This window comes from Mercenaria mercenaria, chromosome 12 (genome assembly GCF_021730395.1).
Source record: "Mercenaria mercenaria strain notata chromosome 12, MADL_Memer_1, whole genome shotgun sequence".
In the NCBI taxonomy this organism is placed as follows: Eukaryota; Metazoa; Mollusca; class Bivalvia; order Venerida; family Veneridae; genus Mercenaria; species Mercenaria mercenaria.
Genome location: NC_069372.1, coordinates 49,073,320 through 49,095,207, shown reverse-complemented (window position 1 = coordinate 49,095,207; position 21,888 = coordinate 49,073,320). Strand labels below are relative to the sequence as shown.

At 35.7% G+C, this 21,888-nt stretch overlaps 2 protein-coding genes across 2 annotated transcripts in view; one reads left to right on the top strand and one right to left on the bottom strand.

The window, feature by feature from the left end:
* The window catches only part of LOC128547563 (NFATC2-interacting protein-like), a 69,007-nt gene extending 57,978 nt beyond the window's left edge, over positions 1 to 11,029 (top strand). Inside the window, exon 8 of the mRNA XM_053520565.1 lies at positions 5,830 to 11,029. Coding sequence (XP_053376540.1) covers positions 5,830 to 6,078 — 249 coding nt within the window. The 3' untranslated portion in view covers positions 6,079 to 11,029. The remainder of the gene's footprint in view (positions 1 to 5,829) is intronic.
* A 5,847-nt stretch (positions 11,030 to 16,876) lies between these two features.
* LOC128547562 (uncharacterized) lies at positions 16,877 to 17,782 on the bottom strand. Its single transcript, XM_053520564.1, has one exon. It carries the CDS (start codon positions 17,780 to 17,782, stop codon positions 16,877 to 16,879), a length of 906 nt encoding a protein of 301 aa, XP_053376539.1.
* Positions 17,783 to 21,888: the final 4,106 nt, after the last annotated feature.

The following is a 21,888-nucleotide window of genomic DNA, read 5'->3' as shown; positions in this document are numbered from 1 at the left end:
AAACTTTCAACACTTGTTTACCATCATCATGGCCAGCTATAGGCAAGAGCACATAACTCCATCAAGGATTTTGGCTGAATTATGGCCCCTTTTGACTTAGAAATCATGGTTAAGATTTTCGTACCAGTTCATATTTTGACAAAGTCTTTTAAGATAAAGCTTTGAAACTTTCAACACTTGTTTACCATCACCATGGCCAGTTATAGGCAAGAGTACATAACTCCATCAGGGATTTTGGCTGAATTATGGCCCCTTTCGACTTAAAAATCTTGGTTAAGTTTTTCGTACCAGTTCATATTTAGACAAAGTCTTTTGAGATAAAGCTTTGAAACTTTCAACACTTGTTTACCATCACTATGTCCAGTTATCGGTAAGAGCACATAACTCCATCAAGGATTTTGGCTGAATTATGGGCCTTTTTGACTTAGAAATCTGGGTTAATATTTCGTACCAGTTCATATTTTGACAAAGTCTTTTGAGATAAAGCTTTGAAACTTTCAACACCTGTTTACCATCACCATGTCCAGTTATACGCAAGAGTACATAACTCCATCAAGGATTTTTGCTGAATTATGGCCCCTTTTGACTTAGAAATCTTGGTTAAGTTTTTCGTACCAGTTCATATTTTTTGTAAAGTGTTTGACATATGGCTTTGAAACTTTTATCGCTTGATTAGTATAATAGTCTCTATCTGTAGGAAAGAGAACATATTAACTCTGTCATCTATTTTGGCGGAATTATGGCCCTTTTTGGACTTTGAAATTGGTTCTGTTTTCATACAAGTCCATGTTTTGTCAAAACTATTTGACATATGGCTTTTAAACTTTGAACACTTGCTTATCATTATGATTTACATCTGTAGGCAAGAGTACATAACTATTTTGACTGAATTATGGCCCTTTTTGGACTTCGAAATTGGCTCATATATTGCCATTTAGTGCAAGACTTATCGAAATCAAAGTAATACAGGAACATTGTTTGTCTAATCTATTTATTTCTTTTGTCTGAATATCCGTGGAAATATTTTGACCCCATTCTTAAAGATGTTTTTCACAATTATTTCTAGCGGACAGAATTTTTTGTAACTTTGCATATTTATAGATTGATGTATGACAAGTTAAAATAAAAAATAAAAATGATAGGTACCCGTGCTTCTTTTTTCAATATTTAAAGTTTATTAAGAACACCAAATCGGTATTTTTGTCTGAAGAAACAATACATACATGTTATAATAAAACTACTGCAAACAACTATTTATTCAAAGTTTCACTCTGATGTTACTGTTTATGCATCACAATTAATGAAACCACTATAACTATGCATAAAATGTCAACATATAGATATGTTAACTCAGAAAAATTACTCTTGACAGATGTCGAAAGTATCTGAAACTGAGAAAAACACGAAGTATTTCTTAATGATATGAAAAATCTAGCGGACAGAATTTTACCAAATTTTATATTATGTAAGTTAGAAATAAGACGAAAAAATCTAAACCAAAAAAATAATATCAACCCGTGCTTGTTTTCAAGAGAAATTAAAAAATATTTACTCCACCCACAAAAGTATTTTTTCATTACCCCACCCACCTACAAATTATGAACATTTTTTTCTTACAAAACAAATTGCACAATGTTATTATCAGTTTCTTAACCAATTTTCTTACTCACATGCTGAATAATCGGAATGATGCTCCTTTAAGGTTGCATGCCTCTAGGTCAAATACTTTTTGAGATACGTGCTACACAAGCTTTCACATGCCATTTACGTATAATATTTGACCACGTCAAGGGACATAAATCTGTTTTTACTGAGTGAAACCTCAAATAAAATCATTGGTGCACAACTTCGCATGCTGAATTTAATTCTTGTGAGGTTTCATGACTTGGCGCATATACTTTTGAGGTACATGCGACACAAATGTTTAGAACCTTTATGTACAATTTGACTGTCAAGGGCCATAACTCTGGTCTTACTACGTGAAATGCGGGATGGGGCACAAAAAGTATAACAACATTTTTAGGAAGTCACATTTGAACTTGAAGGAGATAGATCTACGTTAAGATTTTCTGGAATTTTATTTGACTTGGAGCCGGCTGCATCATTACTGGACGAAATGGTTTACTTTCAAATTGGCTGCCCACAATGTATTCGATCCGAGCACTTCCTACGACTACTCCTCTAATAAAACACCATCACTTTTAAAGGTAAAATATAGATGCACGACCTATAGTGTCAGTACACACGATGTTTTTTGCGCGAGTGCGCTGCATATCGGACAGTTATGTACTTTCGGCGGAGAATCCTGAACTTTACAGTGGTTATCGCTTGCTGCGCGATTAAGCTGCGCACAAAATATTGTGATGAACTCCTTTAAATCAATTCTTCGAATAGTCGAGCGCGCTGTCATCAGACAGCTCTTGTTCATAGGGGCAGTTGTGGTAGACATGCGCTTTTCTCAAAAGCATCTCTAGTTTTAACCAAACTTGCACACAACTTGTATCACCATAAGATCTCGGTTCCTTTATTGAATTGGCCAGATACTATTATGGGTTCCAGAGTTATGGCCCCTGAAAGGGCCAAAATTAGCTATTTTGACCTTGTCTGCGCAATAGCAGCTTTATTTATGATTTGATTTTTACCAAACTTGCACACAACTTGTATCACCATAAGATCTTGGTTCCTTTCTTGAACTGGCCAGATTCCATTATGGGTTCCAGAGTTATGGCCCCTGAAAGGGCCAGAATTAGCTATTTTGACCTTGTCTGCACAAAAGTTGCTTCATTTATGATTTGAATTTAATCAAACTTGCACAAAACTTATGTCACCATAAGATCTTGGTTCCTTTCTTGAACTGGCCAGATCCCGTAATGGGTTCCAGAGTTATGGCCCCTGAAAGGGCCAAAATTAGCTATTTTGACCTTGTCTGCACAATAGCAGCTTCATTTATGATTTGATTTTAACTAAATTTGCACACAACTTGTATCACCGCAAGATCTTGGTTCCTTTCTTGAACTGGCCAGATTCCATTATGGGTTCCAGAGTTATGGCCCCTGTTAGGGCCAGAATTAGCTATTTTGACCTTGTCTGCACAATAGCAGCTTCATTTATGATTTGATTTTAACCGAACTTGCACACTACTTGTATCATCATAAGATCTCGATTCCTTTTTAATTACTTATCTTTTATGTTACTGTAAATAGCTTATTTAATAACTTTTTAGCTCACATGTCACAAAGTGACAATGTGAGCTTTTGTGATCGCGCTGTGTCTTTTGTCCGTGCGTGCGTAAACTTTTGCTTATGACCATTCTAGAGGTCACATTTTCCATGGGATCTTTATGAAAGTTTGTCAGAATGTTTATCTTTATGATATCTAGGTCAAGTTCGAAACTGGGTCAACTGCGATCAAAAACTAGGTTCAGTAAGTCTAAAAATAGAAAAACCTTGTGACCTCTCTAGAGTCCATACTTTTCAATGGATCTTCATGAAAGTTAGTCAGAATGTTCACCTTGATGATATCTAGGTCAAGTTCGAAACTGGGTCACGTGCCATCAAAAATTAGGTCAGTAGGTCAAATAATGAAAAAAACCTTGTGACCTCTCTAGAGGCCATATTTTTCATGGGATCTGTATGAAAGTTGGTCTGAAAGTTCTAAACTGGGTCAGCTGCGGTCAAAAACTAGGTCAGTAGATCTAAAAATAGAAAAACCTTGTGACCTCTCTAGAGGCCATACTTTTCAACGAATCTTCATGAAAATTGGTCAGAATGTTCACCTTAATAATATCTAGATCAGGTTCGAAACTGGGTCACGTGCCTTCAATATCTAGGTCAGTAGTTGAAATAATAAAAAAACTTTGTGACCTCTCTAGAGGCCATATTTTTCATGGGATCTGTATGAAAGTTGGTCTGAATATTCATCTTGATGATATCTAGGTCAGGTTTGAAACTGGGTCAGCTGTGATCAAAAACTAGGTCAATAGGTCTAAAAATAGAAAAACCTTGTGACCTCTCTAGAGGCCATACTTTTCAATGGATCTTCATGAAAATTGGTCAGAATGTTCACCTTGATGATATCTAGATCAACTTTGAAACTGGGTCACGTACCTTCAAAAACTAGGTCAGTAGGTCTAAAAATAGAAAAACCTTTTGACCTTTCTAGAGGCCATATTTTTCAATGGATCTTCATGAAAATTGGTGGGAATGTTCACCTTGATGATATCTAGGGAAAGTTCAAAACTGGGTCACATGCGGTCAAAAACTAGGTCAGTAGGTATAAAAATAGAAAAACCTTGTGACCTCTCTAGAGGCCATATTTTTCATGAGATCTTCATGAAAATTGGTGGGAGTGTTCACCTTGATGTTATCTAGGTCAAGTTCAAAACTGGGTCATGTGTCTTCAAAAACTAGGTCATTAGGTCAAATAATAGAAAAACCTTGTGACCTCTCTAGAGGCCATATTTTTCAATGGATCTTCATGAAAATTGGTCAGAATTTTTATCTTGATGATATCTAGGTCAAGTTCAAAACTGGGTCACATGAGCTCAAAAACTAGGTCACTATGTCAAATAATAGAAAAAACAACGTCATACTCAGTTCAAAACTGGGTCACATGGGGACAGGTGAGCGATTCAGGACCATCATGGTTCTCTTGTTTATTATTGGTTGTAGGGAAAAACCAAGACCACTTTTCTGTGGTACAACATGGATGGTACCTCCAATTTTAGGTGTATTTTGACATATCTGTACCTTGTAAGAATTTTTTTTTTATGCCCCCGAAGGGAGGCATGTTAGTTTTCAACTGTCCATCCGTTCGTTCGTTCGTTAGTCACAACGTTAACTTTTTGCATGAAGGCATTTTACTCGCGAACCACTGCACCCAGGACCTTCAAACTTCACATGCTGATAGTACTTATTGAGTACACGACCACTGCTGATTTTGGGGTCAAAGGTCAAGGTGCTGCAGGGGCATTTGTCACCATTAGTGACAGCTCTTGTTGGTTAAAGCAATGGTACTTAGGTGAGCGATATAGGGCCATCATGGCCCTTTTGTTTAAGATACAGCCTTGAAATTAGGATGACATGTACAGTTTTGCACACCTTAAAACTGACTTTCAGTGACCATAAAGATGACCTTCTGACCTTTCTAAATATTTTAGCATCAGTTTGACAATTGAAACATGTAGCTCATATTACTCAGGTGAGCAATCCAGGGTCATCATGACCCTCTTGTTCCTTTATGTATGTAAAATGCTTGATATTGTCATATCACATCATTATCCCAACTTCTTACTCCACCTCCTAGCCAACACACATACACATTACCTGCCAATATTTATTTAGTTGAAACTTCTAAAATATTCTTTTCAGAAAACACTGGCACTATTTCAGTATAGTTTCACAGTCATTTTTTTTGCATAACCATCTACCAAAACTGTTCGTGCAAACAGCTCAGATGAATGATCTAAGGCCATCATGGCCCTCTTGTTTAAATTTCTCATTTTTCATATGATAACTTGAAGGGTAGTAATAATTACTTTCCATTTTAAAATTTTTGGCTCATTTATAGATATTGTGTATTTTTTTAACTGAACAGTTACATTAAAATCTGTATTGCAGAATTTTTTTATACATGTATAGGCCTACTATGCAAAATTGTCATCACCTTTTAAACAGTTAATGGTACTGTCCAAAGTGATAGGTGGACAAGTTCATTACAGAAATTCAGCAGTGGGTTTAGTGATTCCACACTATTGATGTGGCAGTTATCTCTTAGTACTGATACCTTGACAAGTTGACAAGATATACAATGTGTTGTTTTAATTTTCAGAATAAACCTGTGTCGACTATAATTAGTGAATATGCTAAAAGGGTAAAGAAGGACGCTGCATGCTTGCAGTTTGTTTTTGACGGAGAAGAACTTGCACCAGAACAGACCCCTAAAATGTTAGAAATGGAGGAGGGGGACATTTTAGATGTCAAAGAAGTAAATGACTTCTTTATGCGTGTGAAAAAAAGTAAACTTGGAAGCCATGCTTCTCAGGGCCATGCTTCCCAGGAAATAATTCATATAGTTTGATTGTTTATAATAAATGAATTGCGCCTGTTATTTTTTGCACACAGTGTTGAAGTGGTAATGCTGGTTTGCGGTAGTGTGGTTATGTTTTGTTTCAGATCAGTAGATTTGCTTGCATATGGAAAAGATTACCTACATGGTTGCAGGCTTTTGTGAAATGACAGTAGATCGCTGTTAACATCTGCCTGACATTTGTTGAAATTACGGAAAGTTGTTATTGAAAGTTAAACACTGTGTCATTATATACAGATAATTGTTCTGTAGATTTTTTGACAGGGGAATGTGGGAAAAGATTGCAGACTGGTTAATTCAAGAAGGATTTGAAACACTGGGACATTGGTGAGAATTCCTGGAGATTTAGGTTTTTACTTCAGTTAATTTCACAATTGTTTAGGTAACTGCCATTTTTACGTTGTTAAGAATTTGAAGCTTTGCAGCTTTCTACACTTCTGGAGATTGTGTAACGTAATATAAATGACCAGTCTTGAAATTGTTAGGTGCTCTATTAGGAAAAAAAACTAACATCAGAAATATTATGCTATCTATAGTAAAGTGGGAAGAAGTTTTGGAAGTTTTACAGATTTTTGAGAAGTGTTGTGATTGACAGAATATAGTGTTCAGATTTGTCAAAAGGTTCAATGCTGTTTTTAACATGATAGAGAACAAGGATGTGAGACATACTGTGTTCAGTTTTTTTTTTCAGGGATTCATACTTTTATCAGGAAAATGTCTTCATATTTTTAGCTCACCTGTCACATAGTGACAAGGTGAGCTTTTGTGATCACCCTTCGTCCGTCGTGTGTCCGTGCGTCCGTGCATGCTTCCGTCAACAATTTCTTGTCTGCACGATAGTGGTTTCATTTATGATTTTATTTTAACCAAACTTGCACACAACTTGTATCACCATAAGATCTCGGTTCCTTTCTTGAACTGGCCAGATCCCATTATGGGTTCCAGAGTTATGGCCCCAGAAAGGGCCAAAATCAGCTATTTTGACCTTGTCTGCACAATAGCAGCTTTATTTATGATTTGATTTTTACCAAACTTGCACACAACTTGTATCACCATAAGATCTTGGTTCCTTTCTTGAACTGGCCAGATTCCATCATGGGTTCCAGAGTTATGGCCCCTGAAAGGACCAGAATTAGCTATTTTGCCCTTGTCTGCACAATAGCAGCTTCATTTATGATTTGAATTTAATCAAACTTGCACAAAACTTGTGTTGCCATAAGATCTCAGTTCCTTTGTTGAACCGGCCAGATCCCCTAATGGGTTCCAGAGTTATGGCCCCTGAAAGGGCCAAAATTAGCTATTTTGACCTTGTCTGCACAATAGCAACTTCATTTATGATTTGATTTTAACCAAACTTGCACACAACTTGTATCACCACAAGATCTTGGTTCCTTTCTTCAACTGGCCAGATTCCATCATGGGTTCCAGAGTTATGGCCCCTTAAATGTCCAAAATTGGCTATTTTGGCTTTTGCAGCCATATAGAGACTTCATTTATGGTTTTATTTGATACAAACTTCCAAAATATCTTCAGCAACAATAAATCTTGGATTCCATGACAAATCAGATCCAATCGTAGTTTCCAGAGTTATTTTATATCTGATTACCTCCCCTGATTGTAGTCAAAATGGATTTATATCAGTAAGTACTTACAGGACTTATTTGAAATTTCATTATTGTCATTAGTTGGACCGAGCCATTCAGGGTAGATAACTATGGACTGATTTTATGTCAAATTACCTCCCTTTATTTCAAATTAAAATGGGTATATCTCCATAACTAATGAAGATACTGATCTGAAATTTCATTTATGTCAACAGATTTATTTGGCAGATGCTTCTTTTGTTAACTTACAATAATTTTCTTTTGAATTACTTCCCTTTTACGTTACTATAAATAGCTTATTTTTAGTAACTTTTTTATTATTGGCCGTAGGGAAAAACCGAGACCACTTTTCTGTGGTACAACATGGATGGTACCTCCAATTTTTAGGTGTATTTTGACATATCTGTACCTTGTAAGAATTTTGTTTTTCTTTTTGGTTAAATTTCTTTCCTTTGTTGTTCCTGTCCTTTGGACTTAGATATTTTTTCTGAGGACCTTCTTGTCCTCAAGTGCAATGATAACATGTGAGCGATATAGGGCCATCATGGCCCTCTTGTTTGTTTTGTGTGATACAAGACAGTTTTGGCACAATGTAATAAGTCCTTGTTACCTAAGCCTTTTCAAGAATTCTCTTCACACTTAATGGACTGTACAGTATAAGGCATTTCGATTTTGTATTATATAGTTACTAGGGATGGGAACGAATACTGAAATCAATATTCGAATATTCGGTTTGCCATATTCAGCTTCTTTTAATTCTTATTAAGTAATTGGCACATACACAACATATTCCGTTGTTTAAAACATAAAACATAGTACGTAATAAGGCCTAAAAATGTTGTTTCGGGTAACCCGACTACCTAGTTAAACCCGCCGACCCTAGCGTTGTATTTCACAATTCTGTCAGTATAATCCTGAACATACTGTGAAACCATTAATATTCGTGGGGGGGCTAATTTTCATGGTTGAGTCAATCCACGAAATTTAATCCCAACGAACAAGTAAAATTCCCATTCTTTTATGTTCAGTAGTTGAAATCCACGAATTTATATCCCCATGAAATTGCCGTTTTGACCAAAACCACAAAATTTCATGCTCTTGAAATTAACTCCCTGAGGCCGATATCGTAACATACCTGCTGCGGCGAGGTAAGAATTACCACCTGACGTCGAAGAACATTATCTAACCTTATCATAATCACACTCGCATGCAGTCAGTTGAAAACATGCAGGGAAACATTATTAACTTGGGTGTAAATTAAAATATACTTACAAAATATTCGAAGTTTGAACAAATATTTTTAAATCCAATTTTGTCCGTAGCTTATATCCAAATAGAACAAAATTTTCACTTCAAAATATTCATAATTTTAACATACCTACTGCGTTTAATAGATATTTGAACATTAAATTCCAATAAAAAGAAATGCATCACTAACAATGAATATTTACATCAGCATTACTGGAAATTTACACCCGTTTTTGTGCGAGTATCAATGGTTTATTTTGATGTATAATTTCTAAACATGTACACAAATGTTGTGTGTCACGCGCTGAGACAGTTAAGTTGTAATATTTACATCCATCTTTGAATAATTATTAAATTTACAAACATGCATTTATTTACATATGTTTTTTTTGTATTTTATGAAACATGCTTTGTGGTGTTATTTTTTTATCCATTTAAATCGTATGTGATGTAAGTGTACCAATATTTCAGCCTTCTAAAACTTAACATTTTCCGACCATTCATCTGTCTGATAATGGAATCGCATCGTCGGAATCAGCATCCGACGGAACTGATATTTCAGAATCAGCATGATAATAAATAAATATTTTCTTCATTTTAAGAAAGATCTCTGGCCGACGACATTATTTTACTCTTTTGAAATACAGTATGAACGAAACACAGCGGAGATCGTCTTTTTATTTCATTTACATTACCACATAGTTACAGACAATTATTTTAAGGGTACTAATTATTAGCACAACTAGTAATTATTACATCAAAGAAATAATAGCCAGTATGCAAAGTAATTTTGCTTTTGTCAAGATTATCAAAAATTAACAAGTACTTATCGCAATCATCATGATCTCGGTGCCGCGACTATACTCGTCAATCGCCGTCCTGGGGAGTCCTGATAACGCGCGTATAGTCGCATATCGACGCTACAGGGATAGAAAATATTACGCCTATAGTCGCATTTCGGCCCCAGGGAGTTAAATGATTTTACAGTATTTAACTAAATCTAAAACTTTTTTAGCTTCAAAATGATACAAAAAAAATTCAAATCGATTATGATTTAGACCGTCGCAACTTTATCTAAAAATAGCAGGTCGTCCAATTTAAGCACCTGTCGCGCTGTTGTATTACTGCCAACATTTTGAAAATTTTCAATCAACGTGTAAGAAGCCCATAAACTTAATGAAGGCAGACTTGAACCTCCTTCAACAAAATCTTATGCATCAGTCATATGTTATTTCTTGATTTTATTATAAACTACTGCAAAATTTATTTCAATTACGGCTGATTGCCTTGATGCTGTAGATGAGAACCAATTCTGCAGACAGTTTGAAATGTTGTACAAAGTATTGTAAAAAGATCGCCAATATCTATAAGTTTGATATTGTTTTTGAAAAAAAAAATCTAACATTTGTTACATTAAACAGGCACCAATAAAAATGAACAAAAGATAAAAAGGCATCACATTTAAGCCTTTTGACTGTTAATCTGTAACGATGACCCCTGCCAATTATGCATTGCAATTTTCTTGTTAATTGGACAATTTTTGACATGCATCACATATACGCAAACTGTTAATCCGTAATGGTAGACACTGCCAATTGTGCTTTGCAATTTTGGTGTTAATTGGACATCTTTTGATACGCAATAAACAAACACGAAAGAACAAACGGTTTTATTCTGCAGAATAAGCATGCTTATATCGCTCAAAATCAACGATACTTAATTTGAAAAAAAAACTACACTAATTTACGAATATTTGAATTTGACTTTTGTATTCGAATATTCGGCTGATTTTCGAATATTCGTTCCCATCCCTAATAGTTACTGATTACAATTGACTACCACACACTGTGTTCCTTTATTCCTCTTGCTTACTATTTGTATATATATGTCTGATTTCTTATAGATGTATTTTATAAACAAAATAAATGATAAACTTGTTGAATAACTAAGCTTCCTAAATGTTACCATAATCATAGAAACAGGTCTTTTCCTATTTTCCAGCCTAAACTTGGCTTAGATTGTTTTCATACATGGATTAAACATGAAAAGTGTATCAAGCAATAAAAATGAGCATAATATTTTTTAAAAAAGTATTTTTACCTTGACTTCGAAGAAAAAGTAGAGCTATTGTACTCGCCTCGGCGTCGCCGTTTGTTAAAGTTTTTGATAAAGTCAAATATCTCTGTTACTATCTAAGCTATTGACTTGAAACTTAAAATAGTTATTTACTTTTAAAGTCTAAACCAGGAGAAACAATCCCCATAACTCTGATTTGAATTTTGACAGAATTATGCCCCTTTTTAACTTAGAATTTTTGGTTGAAGTTTTTGATAAAGTCAAATATCTATGTTATTATCAAAGCTATTGACTTGAAACTTAAAATACTTATTTACCATCAAAGTTTACACCAGAAGAAACAATCCCCATAACTCTGATTGAATTTGACAGAATTATGCCCCTTTTTAACTTAGAATTTTTTGTTAAATTTTTTGATAAAGTCAGATATCTCTGTTACTATTAAAGCTTTTGACTTGAAACTCAAAATAGTTATTTACTATCGAAATCTACACCAGGAGACACAATTCCTACAACTCTGATTTGAATTTTGACAGAATTATGCCCCTTTTTAACTTAGAATTTTTGGTTAAAGTTTTTGATAAAGTCAAATATCTCTGTTAGTATCAAAGCTTTTGACTTGAAACTTAAAATACTTGTTTACCATCAAAGTCTACACCAGGAGAAACAATCCCCATAATCTGATTTGAATTTTGACAGAATAATGTCCCTTTTTAACTTGGAATTTTTTGTTAAAATTTTTGATAAAGTCAAATATTTCTGTTACTATTAAAGCTTTTGACTTGAAACTCAAAATAATTATTTACTATCAAAGTCTACACCAGGAGACACAATTCCCATAACTCTGATTTGAATTTTGACAGAGTTATGTCCCTTTTTAACTTGGATTTTTTTTTTACTGACAGCTCTAATTCAGAGTCAAGCACTGAGAAAAGTCGAGCGCGCTGTCTTACGGACAGCTCTTGTTTAACAGAATGTGTCAGTTGTTGCTCAATCAGACTTTAATGCTTTTTCACTTGTATATCATAACCCCACTCACCACCACAGCGCACGCACACACATTAATTATTACTGACATTTTTATTACACTTATTATTTAAAAAAAAAAACACAAAAAGTTACCACAAAAAAAAAAAAACACCTCCATTTAATACTAGTCGACACTGGTTCTTGTAAATGTTTGTCAAAAATGCCATTTTCCTATCCAAAGGACCTTTATTGCGTGAAAATTGTTATACTTTTTGCCACCATATCTACATGTACATAAGCTTTCCTGTCAATGCAATAAAGTACTGTATAAGTGGTTAAATTAGTGAGGTGGAAATATTAGTCTAAGAGTCTTTCACTAATATTTCCTTTTGTAAATATCAGCCAACATTCATAACAAATGTACCAAAATACCGGTAGTACATGGGAGAAATTTATTCAAACACTAGTGTAAAAAAAAAAAAAACGATAATAATACATGTATGCACATTGTATACATAGCAGAATTAGTGCGTATTAAGCATTGACTATTTGAACAAAATCTTTTTATTTCTATACTCTAACTTTATCTGTACATATTTGTGCAATTAAAGTATTAAAATACGTTGATATAATCTGCATTTTTAAAATCAGAAAATGATGTGCAGTTATGTCGTCAGACAAATTGGTGATTCTTACGATGTGCTATGTTTGCACAACTTGGAAATTGCAAGTTCAGCTAATATTTCCACATGTAAAATGTGTGGAATTTTTCAACTTCACTAACATTTTGACCCGTGGAAATATCCATTTATACAGTAGCTCCTATGTAGGAGGGATTTCCTTGTTTGATCTTGTTTCGTGCGGATTTTGCCATTTCATTTTGCACTACTGTAACCAAACATTAGGCGACATTACCATGAATATTGATGAGCACCTTATTGCAACTACAAATACTGAAAATATGTAGGTTTAGACAAACTTTAGATTAGCTCAATTTTAATTTTAAATATAATTTATTATGTTTCTGTTCAAAGAAGGCTGTACTACATCTGTATGGAAGTGAACTGTACTGTGTATTTTTTGTAGTATTATTTATGATTTTTAGTTTGTAGTAGTAGATTAGTTATCTGTGTGATCATTATACATAGAAAATACAGGGTTCAAGGGTATAAATCAGAGTTTGAAAACCAGTCTCAAAATTGAGGAAACTGATTGGTTGATTCCAAGTTAAGATTTGAAATTGACCAATGGCAAAATTGTATTCCTAGACTGGTATGCAGTCTCAGTTTAATAACCTTGCACCCAGGTGAAAACAATCTTCAATGAAACATATTTAATCATCTTTGATGAAACAGTTTGATCAAATATTTTGAAGAAAATACTTGTGTTTGTTACAGTTGTTGACACAGAAATTTTGCATTGTTTACCAGTCTTGGAGGCTTTTATTCTTGTCAAAAATAATGAAGCAAGTTTGCTAATTATAGTCGTTCTTTCTCATATTAATGACAAAAAAAGTCAAGATAGAGGGTTCATTGGAAAAGAATAAGTTGTACTTTGCAGTTCTCACTTCATATTAAAAGTTTTAGATCATGTATTGTTAAAACTGTATTTGAAAATATGAGCAATACATCATAGTATCTGTGTAAACGTAAAATAAACTTGTTTTAAACAATAGCAAATGTGTATAAACAGTACTATGTGTTAGGTTAAAGTGTGCCTAGCATTTTCAGTTTGCCAAAATTTGAAATACTGTTACGAAATATGTTGAATATTACATTTGTATATACATCATTTTGATTTCAAATAAACGATTTTAATTCAGTGTGACTCCATCTTTTTTAGCTCACCTGTCACATAGTGACAGGGTGAGCTTTTTTGATCGTCCGTCCGTCCGTTCACAATTTCCTTGTGAACATGATAAGAGACCACATTTTGTATTTGATTTTAATCAAACTTGCACACAAATTGTTTGGGCATAATATCTCGGTTCCTTTCAAAAACTGGCCAGATCCCGTTATGGGTTCCGGAGTTATGGCCCCTTAAAGGGCCAAAATTTGCCATTTTTGACTTGTGAACATGATAAGAGATCACATTTTGCAATCAACTTTAAAATAAAACTTGCACACAACTTGTATTGGCATAATATCTTGGTTCCTTTCGAAAGCTGGCCTGATCCCATCATGTGTTCCAGAGTTATGGCCCCTTAAAGGGCCAAAATTTGCTTTTTTTGGCTTTTGAACACCATAGATACAACATTTTGCAATCAGCTTAAATCAAACTTGCTCACAACTTGTATTGGCATAATATCTCGGTTCCTTTCGAAAACTGGCCAGATCCCATCACAGGTTCCAAAGTTATGGCCCCTTAAAGGTTCAAAACTTGCTATTTTGGCTTTTGCAGCCATATAGAGACTTCATTTATGGTTTGATTTGATACAAACTTGCAAAATATCTTCAACAACAATAAATCTTGGATTCCATGATGAATCTATCAGAACCGATCATAGGTTCTGGAGTTATTTTATATCTGATTACCTCCCCTGATTTTAATCAAAATGGATTTATATCAGTAAGTACTTATAGGACTCATTTGAAATTTCATTATTGTCATTAGTTAGACTGAGACAATCAGGGTAGATAACTATGGACTGAGTTTATGTCAAATTACCTCCCTTTATTTCAAATTAAAATGAGTATATCTAATGAAGATACTGATCTGAAATTTCATTTATGCCATCAGATTGACTTGGACAATCAGTGAAGATGCATATTGACTGAATTTATGACAAATAACCTCCCTTTATTTTTTTATGTAAATGAATATACCTAGCAGCTTTTAATGAGATTGGTTTGAAAGGATATTTATGTATTCCATGGTAAGAAATAGTCATGTTAGTTAACTCTTGATTTGAATACTTTACTAATATATTGTTGTATAGGCTTGTACTCTGTATCTTCTACATGCATATACCAATACATGATTACCTCCCATGATTTTAACAAAAATGGATTTATCTCAGTAAATATTTATAGAACTCATTTGAAATTTCATTATTGTCTTTAGTTAGACTGAAGCAATCAGGGTAGATAGCTATGGACTGATTTTATGTCAAGTTACCTCCCTTTGTTTCAAATTAAAATTGGTGTATCTCAGTAACCAATGAAGATACTGATTTGTAATGTCATTTGTGCCATCATGGGAGTAGCCAGGATTCGAACCATGGGCCTTTTCCTATGGAGGTGAAGGCCCCTGGTTCGAATCCTGGCTACTCCCATTGCGGTGTGTCCTTGGGCAAGGCACTTTATCACAATTGCCTCAGTCGACCCAGCTGTAAATGGGTACCAGCAAATTGCTGGGGATGAGGTATAATTGGTTTTAACTGTTCTTAATATAGGGTCGCAGAAAAGCTCTATAGAGCTTATGTTAATTGTTTCACCAAGCGACGGTAAATAAAACATACCTTTACCTACCTTTATCAGAATCTGATGGACTTGGACAATCAGGGTAGATAACTTTTTGTAAAAGGTTGTACTCTGTATCTTCTACATGCATATACCAATGCATGATTACCTCCCCTGATTTTTATAGAAATGGATTTATCTCAGTAAGAATTTATAGGACTCATTTGAAATTTCATTATTGTCATTAGCTGGACTGAAACAATCAGTGTAGATAATATCGACTGATTTTATGTCAAATTACCTCCCTTTGTTTCAAATTAAAATGGGTGTATCTCGGTAACGAAATGTCATTTATGCCATCAGATGGACTTGGATAGTCAGGGCAGATAACGTTTGACTGAATTTATGACAAATTACCTCCCTTTATTTTATGTAAATGAATATACCTCAGCAGCATCTAATGAGATTGATTTTAAATGTTATTTAAGTCTTCCGGGGTAAGAAATAGCCATGCTAGTACAAAAATGCAGCATTTGAGCCTTGGACCCTCAAACTTGATATGGAGATTGGCCTTGACTAGCATGTGACCCATAGGTCAAACGGGACTGTTATAAGAAAATATTTATCCTGATGATATTTAATGTGTATGCCTATGTGATCTTTGCCAAAACTTGATCTTATCATTAAGAGCAATGGTACTCAGGTGAACGATGTTTACTTGGTTTGCCCAAAAGGGTCCTCTGTAGCTGAATGGTTAAGGTTCTATGCCACCCACCTTTGTGAGTTTGAATCCTCCCCAGGTCGTTATGTGAGGAATTCATCAAGCTGGCTTGTGTAAGAACAGTGGTTCTATCACTTTGTGGTTCTATCAAAGTGATAGAAAGTGGCTATGAGCTTATGGGTTTTCATTGATCATTAAAAGCTGGACAGTGGCTGCGACAGAATTGAATTGATGTGACTTGTTACCTCTCATGAACAGACTTCATCAAACCGAGTCTGCTGTTATTCTTTTTTGGTTGCATTCTATGCTTCCAAGGGATCTTTTGACAGATTTTAATAGATCGGAACCGGACATAATGGTTTGCCTAAGCTGTTGGCTTGGGAGTCCTTTACAAATGCAAACCAATATCGTGTTGTTTCTTTCTTATTTTTCAATACAGACCAGATACAATCAGTGCAGACACAGCAAACCAATATCGTGTTGTTTCTTTCTTATTCTTCAAAACAGACCGGGTACAATCAGTGCAGACACAGCAAACCAGTATCGTGTTGTTTCTTTCTTATTCTTCAATACAGACCAGGTACAATCTGTGCAGACACAGCAAACCAATATCGTGTTGTTTCTTTCTTATTCTTCAGTACAGACCAGGTACAAGCTGTGCAGACACAGCAAACCAATATCGTGTTGTTTCTTTCTTATTCTTCAATACAGACCGGGTACAATTTGTGCAGACACAGCAAACCAATATCGTGTTGTTTCTTTCTTATTCTTCAAAACAGACCGGGTACAATCTGTGCAGACACAGCAAACTTAGTTGGTAGGGCACAAAAGTAGCACGTTTGTTCTCCAGGCATTGCATTCTGTTCTGCAAGCTGACTCCAGGCACTGCGTTCTGTTCTGCAAGTTGACTCCAGGCACTGCGTTCTGTTCTGCAAGCTGACTCCAGGCATTGCGTTCTGTTCTGCAAGCTGACTCCAGGCATTGCGTTCTGTTCTGCAAGCTGACTCCAGGCACTGCGTTCTGTTCTGCAAGCTGACTCCAGGCACTGCGTTCTGTTCTGCAAGCTGACTCCAGGCACTGCGTTCTGTTCTGCAAGCTGACTCCAGGCACTGCGTTCTGTTCTGCAAGCTGACTCCAGGCACTGCGTTCTGTTCTGCAAGCTGACTCCAGGCACTGCGTTCTGTTCTGCAAGCTGACTCCAGGCACTGCGTTCTGTTCTGCAAGCTGACTCCAGGCATTGCGTTCTGTTCTGTAAGCTGACTCCTGCAAGCTGACTCCAGGCATTGCGTTCTGTTCTGCAAGCTGACTCCAGGCATTGCATTCTGTTCTGCAAGCTGACTCCAGGCATTGCATTCTGTTCTGCAAGCTGACTCCAGGCATTGCATTCTGTTCTGTAAGTTGACTCCAGGCACTGCATTCTGTTCTGCAAGCTGACTCCAGGCACTGCATTCTGTTCTGTAAGTTGACTCCAGGCACTGCATTCTGTTCTGCAAGCTGACTCCAGGCATTGCATTCTGTTCTTCAAGTTGACTCCAGGCATTGCATTCTGTTCTGCAAGTTGACTCCAGGCAACTCCAGGCATTGCATTCTGTTCTGCAAGTTGACTCCAGGCATTGCATTCTGTTCTGCAAGTTGACTCCAGGCATTGCATTCTGTTCTGCAAGTTGACCAGACATGACAATTATGCATTTGTCTGGTCATATATTCTCTACTTCAGTTCATGAAGGAATGTTTAGTTACTTATCCAGAATCAGTTAGTACTTTTTAGCTCACCTGTCACATAGTGACAGGGTGAGCTTTTGTGATCGCCCTTCGTCCGTCCACAATTTCTTGTCTGCACGATAGTGGTTTCATTTATGATTTTATTTTAACCAAACTTGCAAACAACTTGTATCACCATAAGATCTTGGTTCGTTTCTTGAACTGGCCAGATCCCATTATGGGTTCCAGAGTTATGGCCCCTGAAAGGGCCAAAATTAGCTATATTGACCTTGTCTGCACAATAGCAGCTTCATTTATGATTTGATTTTTACTAAGCTTGCACACTTGTATCACCACAAGATCTTGGTTCCTTTCTTGAACTGGCCAGATTCCATTATGGGTTCCAGATTGATGGCCCCTGAAAGGGCCAGAATTAGCTATTTTGACCTTGTCTGCACAATAGCAGCTTCATTTTTGATTTGAATTTAATCAAACTTGCACAAAATTTGTGTCACTATAAGATCTTTGTTCCTTTCTTGAACCGACCAGATCTCATAATGGGTTCCAGAGTTATGGCCCCTGAAAGGGCCAAAATTAGCTATTTTGACCTTGTCTGCACAATAGCAGCTTCATTTATGATTTTATTTTAACCAAACTTGCACACAACTTGTATCACCATAAGATCTTGGTTCCTTTCTTGAATTGGCCAGATTCCATTATGGGTTCCAGAGTGATGGCCCCTGAAAGGGCCAGAATTAGCTGTTTTGACCTTGTCTGCACAATAGCAGCTTTATTTATTATTTGAATTTGATCAAACTTGCACAAAACTTGCGTCACCATAAGATCTTTGTTCCTTTCTTGAACTGGCCAGATCCCATAATGGATTTCAGAGTTATGGCCCCTGAAAGGGCCAAAATTAGCTATTTTGACCTTGTCTGCACAATAGCAGCTTCATTTATGATTTGAATTTAATCAAACTTGCACAAAACTTGTGTCACCATAAGATCTTGGTTCCTTTTTTGAACCGGCCGGATCCCATAATGGGTTCCAGATTTATGGCCCTTGAAAGGGCCAAAATTAGCTATTTTGACCTTGACTGCACAATAGCAGCTTCATTTATGATTTGATTTTAACCAAACTTGCACACAACTTGTATCATCATATGATCTCAATTCCTTTTTATACGCCCGAAGGGACGTGTTATGTTATTGCCTCGGTGTCCATCTGTCTGTCTGTTGGTTAGCAATTTCCCTTCCACTCTGTAACTCTTGAACCCTTCGAAGGGTTTCAAAGAAACCTGACACAAATGTTCACCTCATCAAAACAACGTGCAGAGCGCATGTTTCGGATGGCTCACTTCAAGGTCAAGGTCACACTTAGGGGTCAAAGGTCATATGACTTTGTTTTGTGTGTATATAATGCTCTGCATTCGCGTTGCATTGCATTGCTCTTGTTTTTATTTGGCAGATCCTTCTGATGTTCACTTACAATAAAAAAATTTAATTACTTCCCTTTTATGTTACTATAAATAGCTTATTTAGTAACTTTTTTATTATTGGCCATAGAGAAAAACAGAGACCACTTTTCTGTGGTACAACATGGATGGTACCTCCAATTTTTAGGTGTATTTTAACATATCTGTACCTTGTAAGATTTTTTTTTCTTTTTGATTATGATTTTTTGACCTTCTTGTCCTTAAGTGCAATGATAACAGGTGAGCGATATAGGGCCATTATGGCCCTTTTGTTATAGAATCCAGGTTATCTGATATTGTGAAATAGTTTATTTTATTAAATACATGTTGAACAAAATTCAATACATACTTTGTGAAGTATCGTAAAACTTTCTGAAAGTTGCCATTCACCTAGTCTTGTGCAGGTAAAATTTGTGTCGGGATGCCTTCCACCTATTTGCAGGAAGCAAGCATGTGGTATTTTAGGGGTGCCTGTCTGTAATAAGCAGCCTTCTGTTAGGATATTAACAGGGAGATATTTTGTGATATCTGTACATGTCTCTGCTGGTCATAAAAATTTATCTGGATTACTTTGACACTACTGATGGGATTTCAACAAAACTTTGTAGAATGTTTTGTCTGCATTTCCTTGCTAAATATTTTGACAGAGTTAAAGTCTCTTATAGGTTATTTCTTGATAAAGTCCAGACTACTTTTCCCATTAGTGCTGATGGGATAAACTATAGGACTGACCAGCAACAAGCCCACCTATGCAAATCAAACAGTTTTTTTAGCTGAGTTATTGTGATCGCTCAGTGTCTGGCGTCTGTCTGTCTGTCGTCTGTCAACATTTAGCTTGTGTAGAGGCTGTATTTTTCAATTGATCTTCATGAAATTTGGTCAGAATGATTGCCTTGATGAATTCTAGGTCGAGTTCGAATATTGGTCATCTGTGATCAAAAACTAGGTCACTAGGTCAAATCAAAGAAAAGCTTTATGTATGCAATAGAGGCTGTAGTTTTCAATTGATCTTCATGAAATTTGGTCAGAATGATTGCTTTGATGAAATCTAGGTCGAGTTCGAATATGGGTCATCTTGGGTCAAAAACTTTGTCACTAGGTCAAATCCAAGAAAAACCTTGTGTATGAGATAGAGGCTGTATTTTTCAATTGATCTTTATGAAGTTTGGTCAGAATGATTGCCTTGATGAAATCTAGGTTGAGTTTGAATATGGGTCATCTGGGTTCAAAAAGTAGGTCACTAGGTCAAATTAAAGAAAAAGCTTGTGTATGCTATAGAGGCTGTATTTTTCAATTAATCTACATGAAATTTGGTCAGAATGATTGCCTTGATGAAATCTAGGTCGAATTTGAATATGGGTCAGCTGGGGTCAAAAAGTAGGTCACTAGGTCAAAGCAAAGAAAAACACTGTATATACAATAGCTGTATTTTTCAATTGATCTTCATGAAATTTGGTCAGAATGATTTGCCTTGATGAAACATAGGACGAGTTTGAATCTAGGTCGAGTTCGAATATGGGTCAGCTGGGGTCAAAAAGTAGGTCACTAGGTCAAAGCAAAGAAAAACATTGTGTATATAATAGCTGTATTTTTCAATTGATTTTCATGAAATTTGGTCAGAATGATTGCCTTGATGAAATCTAGGTCGAATTCAAATATGGGTCATCTGGGGTTAAAAAGTAGGTCACTAGGTCAAATCAAAGAAAACCCTTGTGTATGAGATAGAGGCTGTATTTTTCAACTGATCTTTATGAAAATTGGTCAGAATGATTGCCTTGATGAAATCTAGGTCAAGTTTGAAAACAGGTCATCTGGATTCAAAAACTAGGTCACTAGATCATATCAAAGAAAATACTTGTTTAAACTCAAGAGACCACATTTTTGGTCCAATCCTAATGAAAATTGGCCAGAATATTTGTTTCCATGAAATCACTAGGTTAAACATGTTTTCACTGTTATGGTTTGTTTCTCAGGTGAGCGACCTAGGGCCATCTTGGCCCTCTTGTTTTTGTTTTTTGGCAGAATATTTTAGTGAAATGGACCCCATTTACTCTTGCCATCTTGACTGCAAATTGGCATATAGTATTCACAGACAGGTCTTTTTAGCTTCATAGATCCTATTTTCCAGTAAAACATCTGTTCCTTTCTGTTTCGTTCCAACTATTCTTTATTAAGCGAACACTTTCGATTATCAGACGGTGCTTCACTGTGATTGTTGTAATGCGCAGAACTATCAATATTTTGTTTTTAATTCTCTAAACCAGGTAATAAATTACTTTCCAGGATTTTAAAGCAGGGGTGGCAGAAACTCCTGAAATAAGTTTGCAGACCAGTCTCAAAACTAAGCCCTTGACTAGTTGTTTCCAAACACATTTTTAAGCTGACCAATAGCAAGGCTGTATTCTTAAGACTGGTTACTAAATTCAGTTTAAAAAAAGTAAGAGCCAAGTTTTGTAGTCTACCAACTTGATATTGGACCACTGATCAAATTCCAAACCCAATTAAGATTAATGCTTGCGAACGATTTTCCAGTTTTTAAAGGCTGTTGTTTCCAAATTGGAAATCCCATAAAATATGATGGCAACTTGAGAAAAGTATTATAAAATT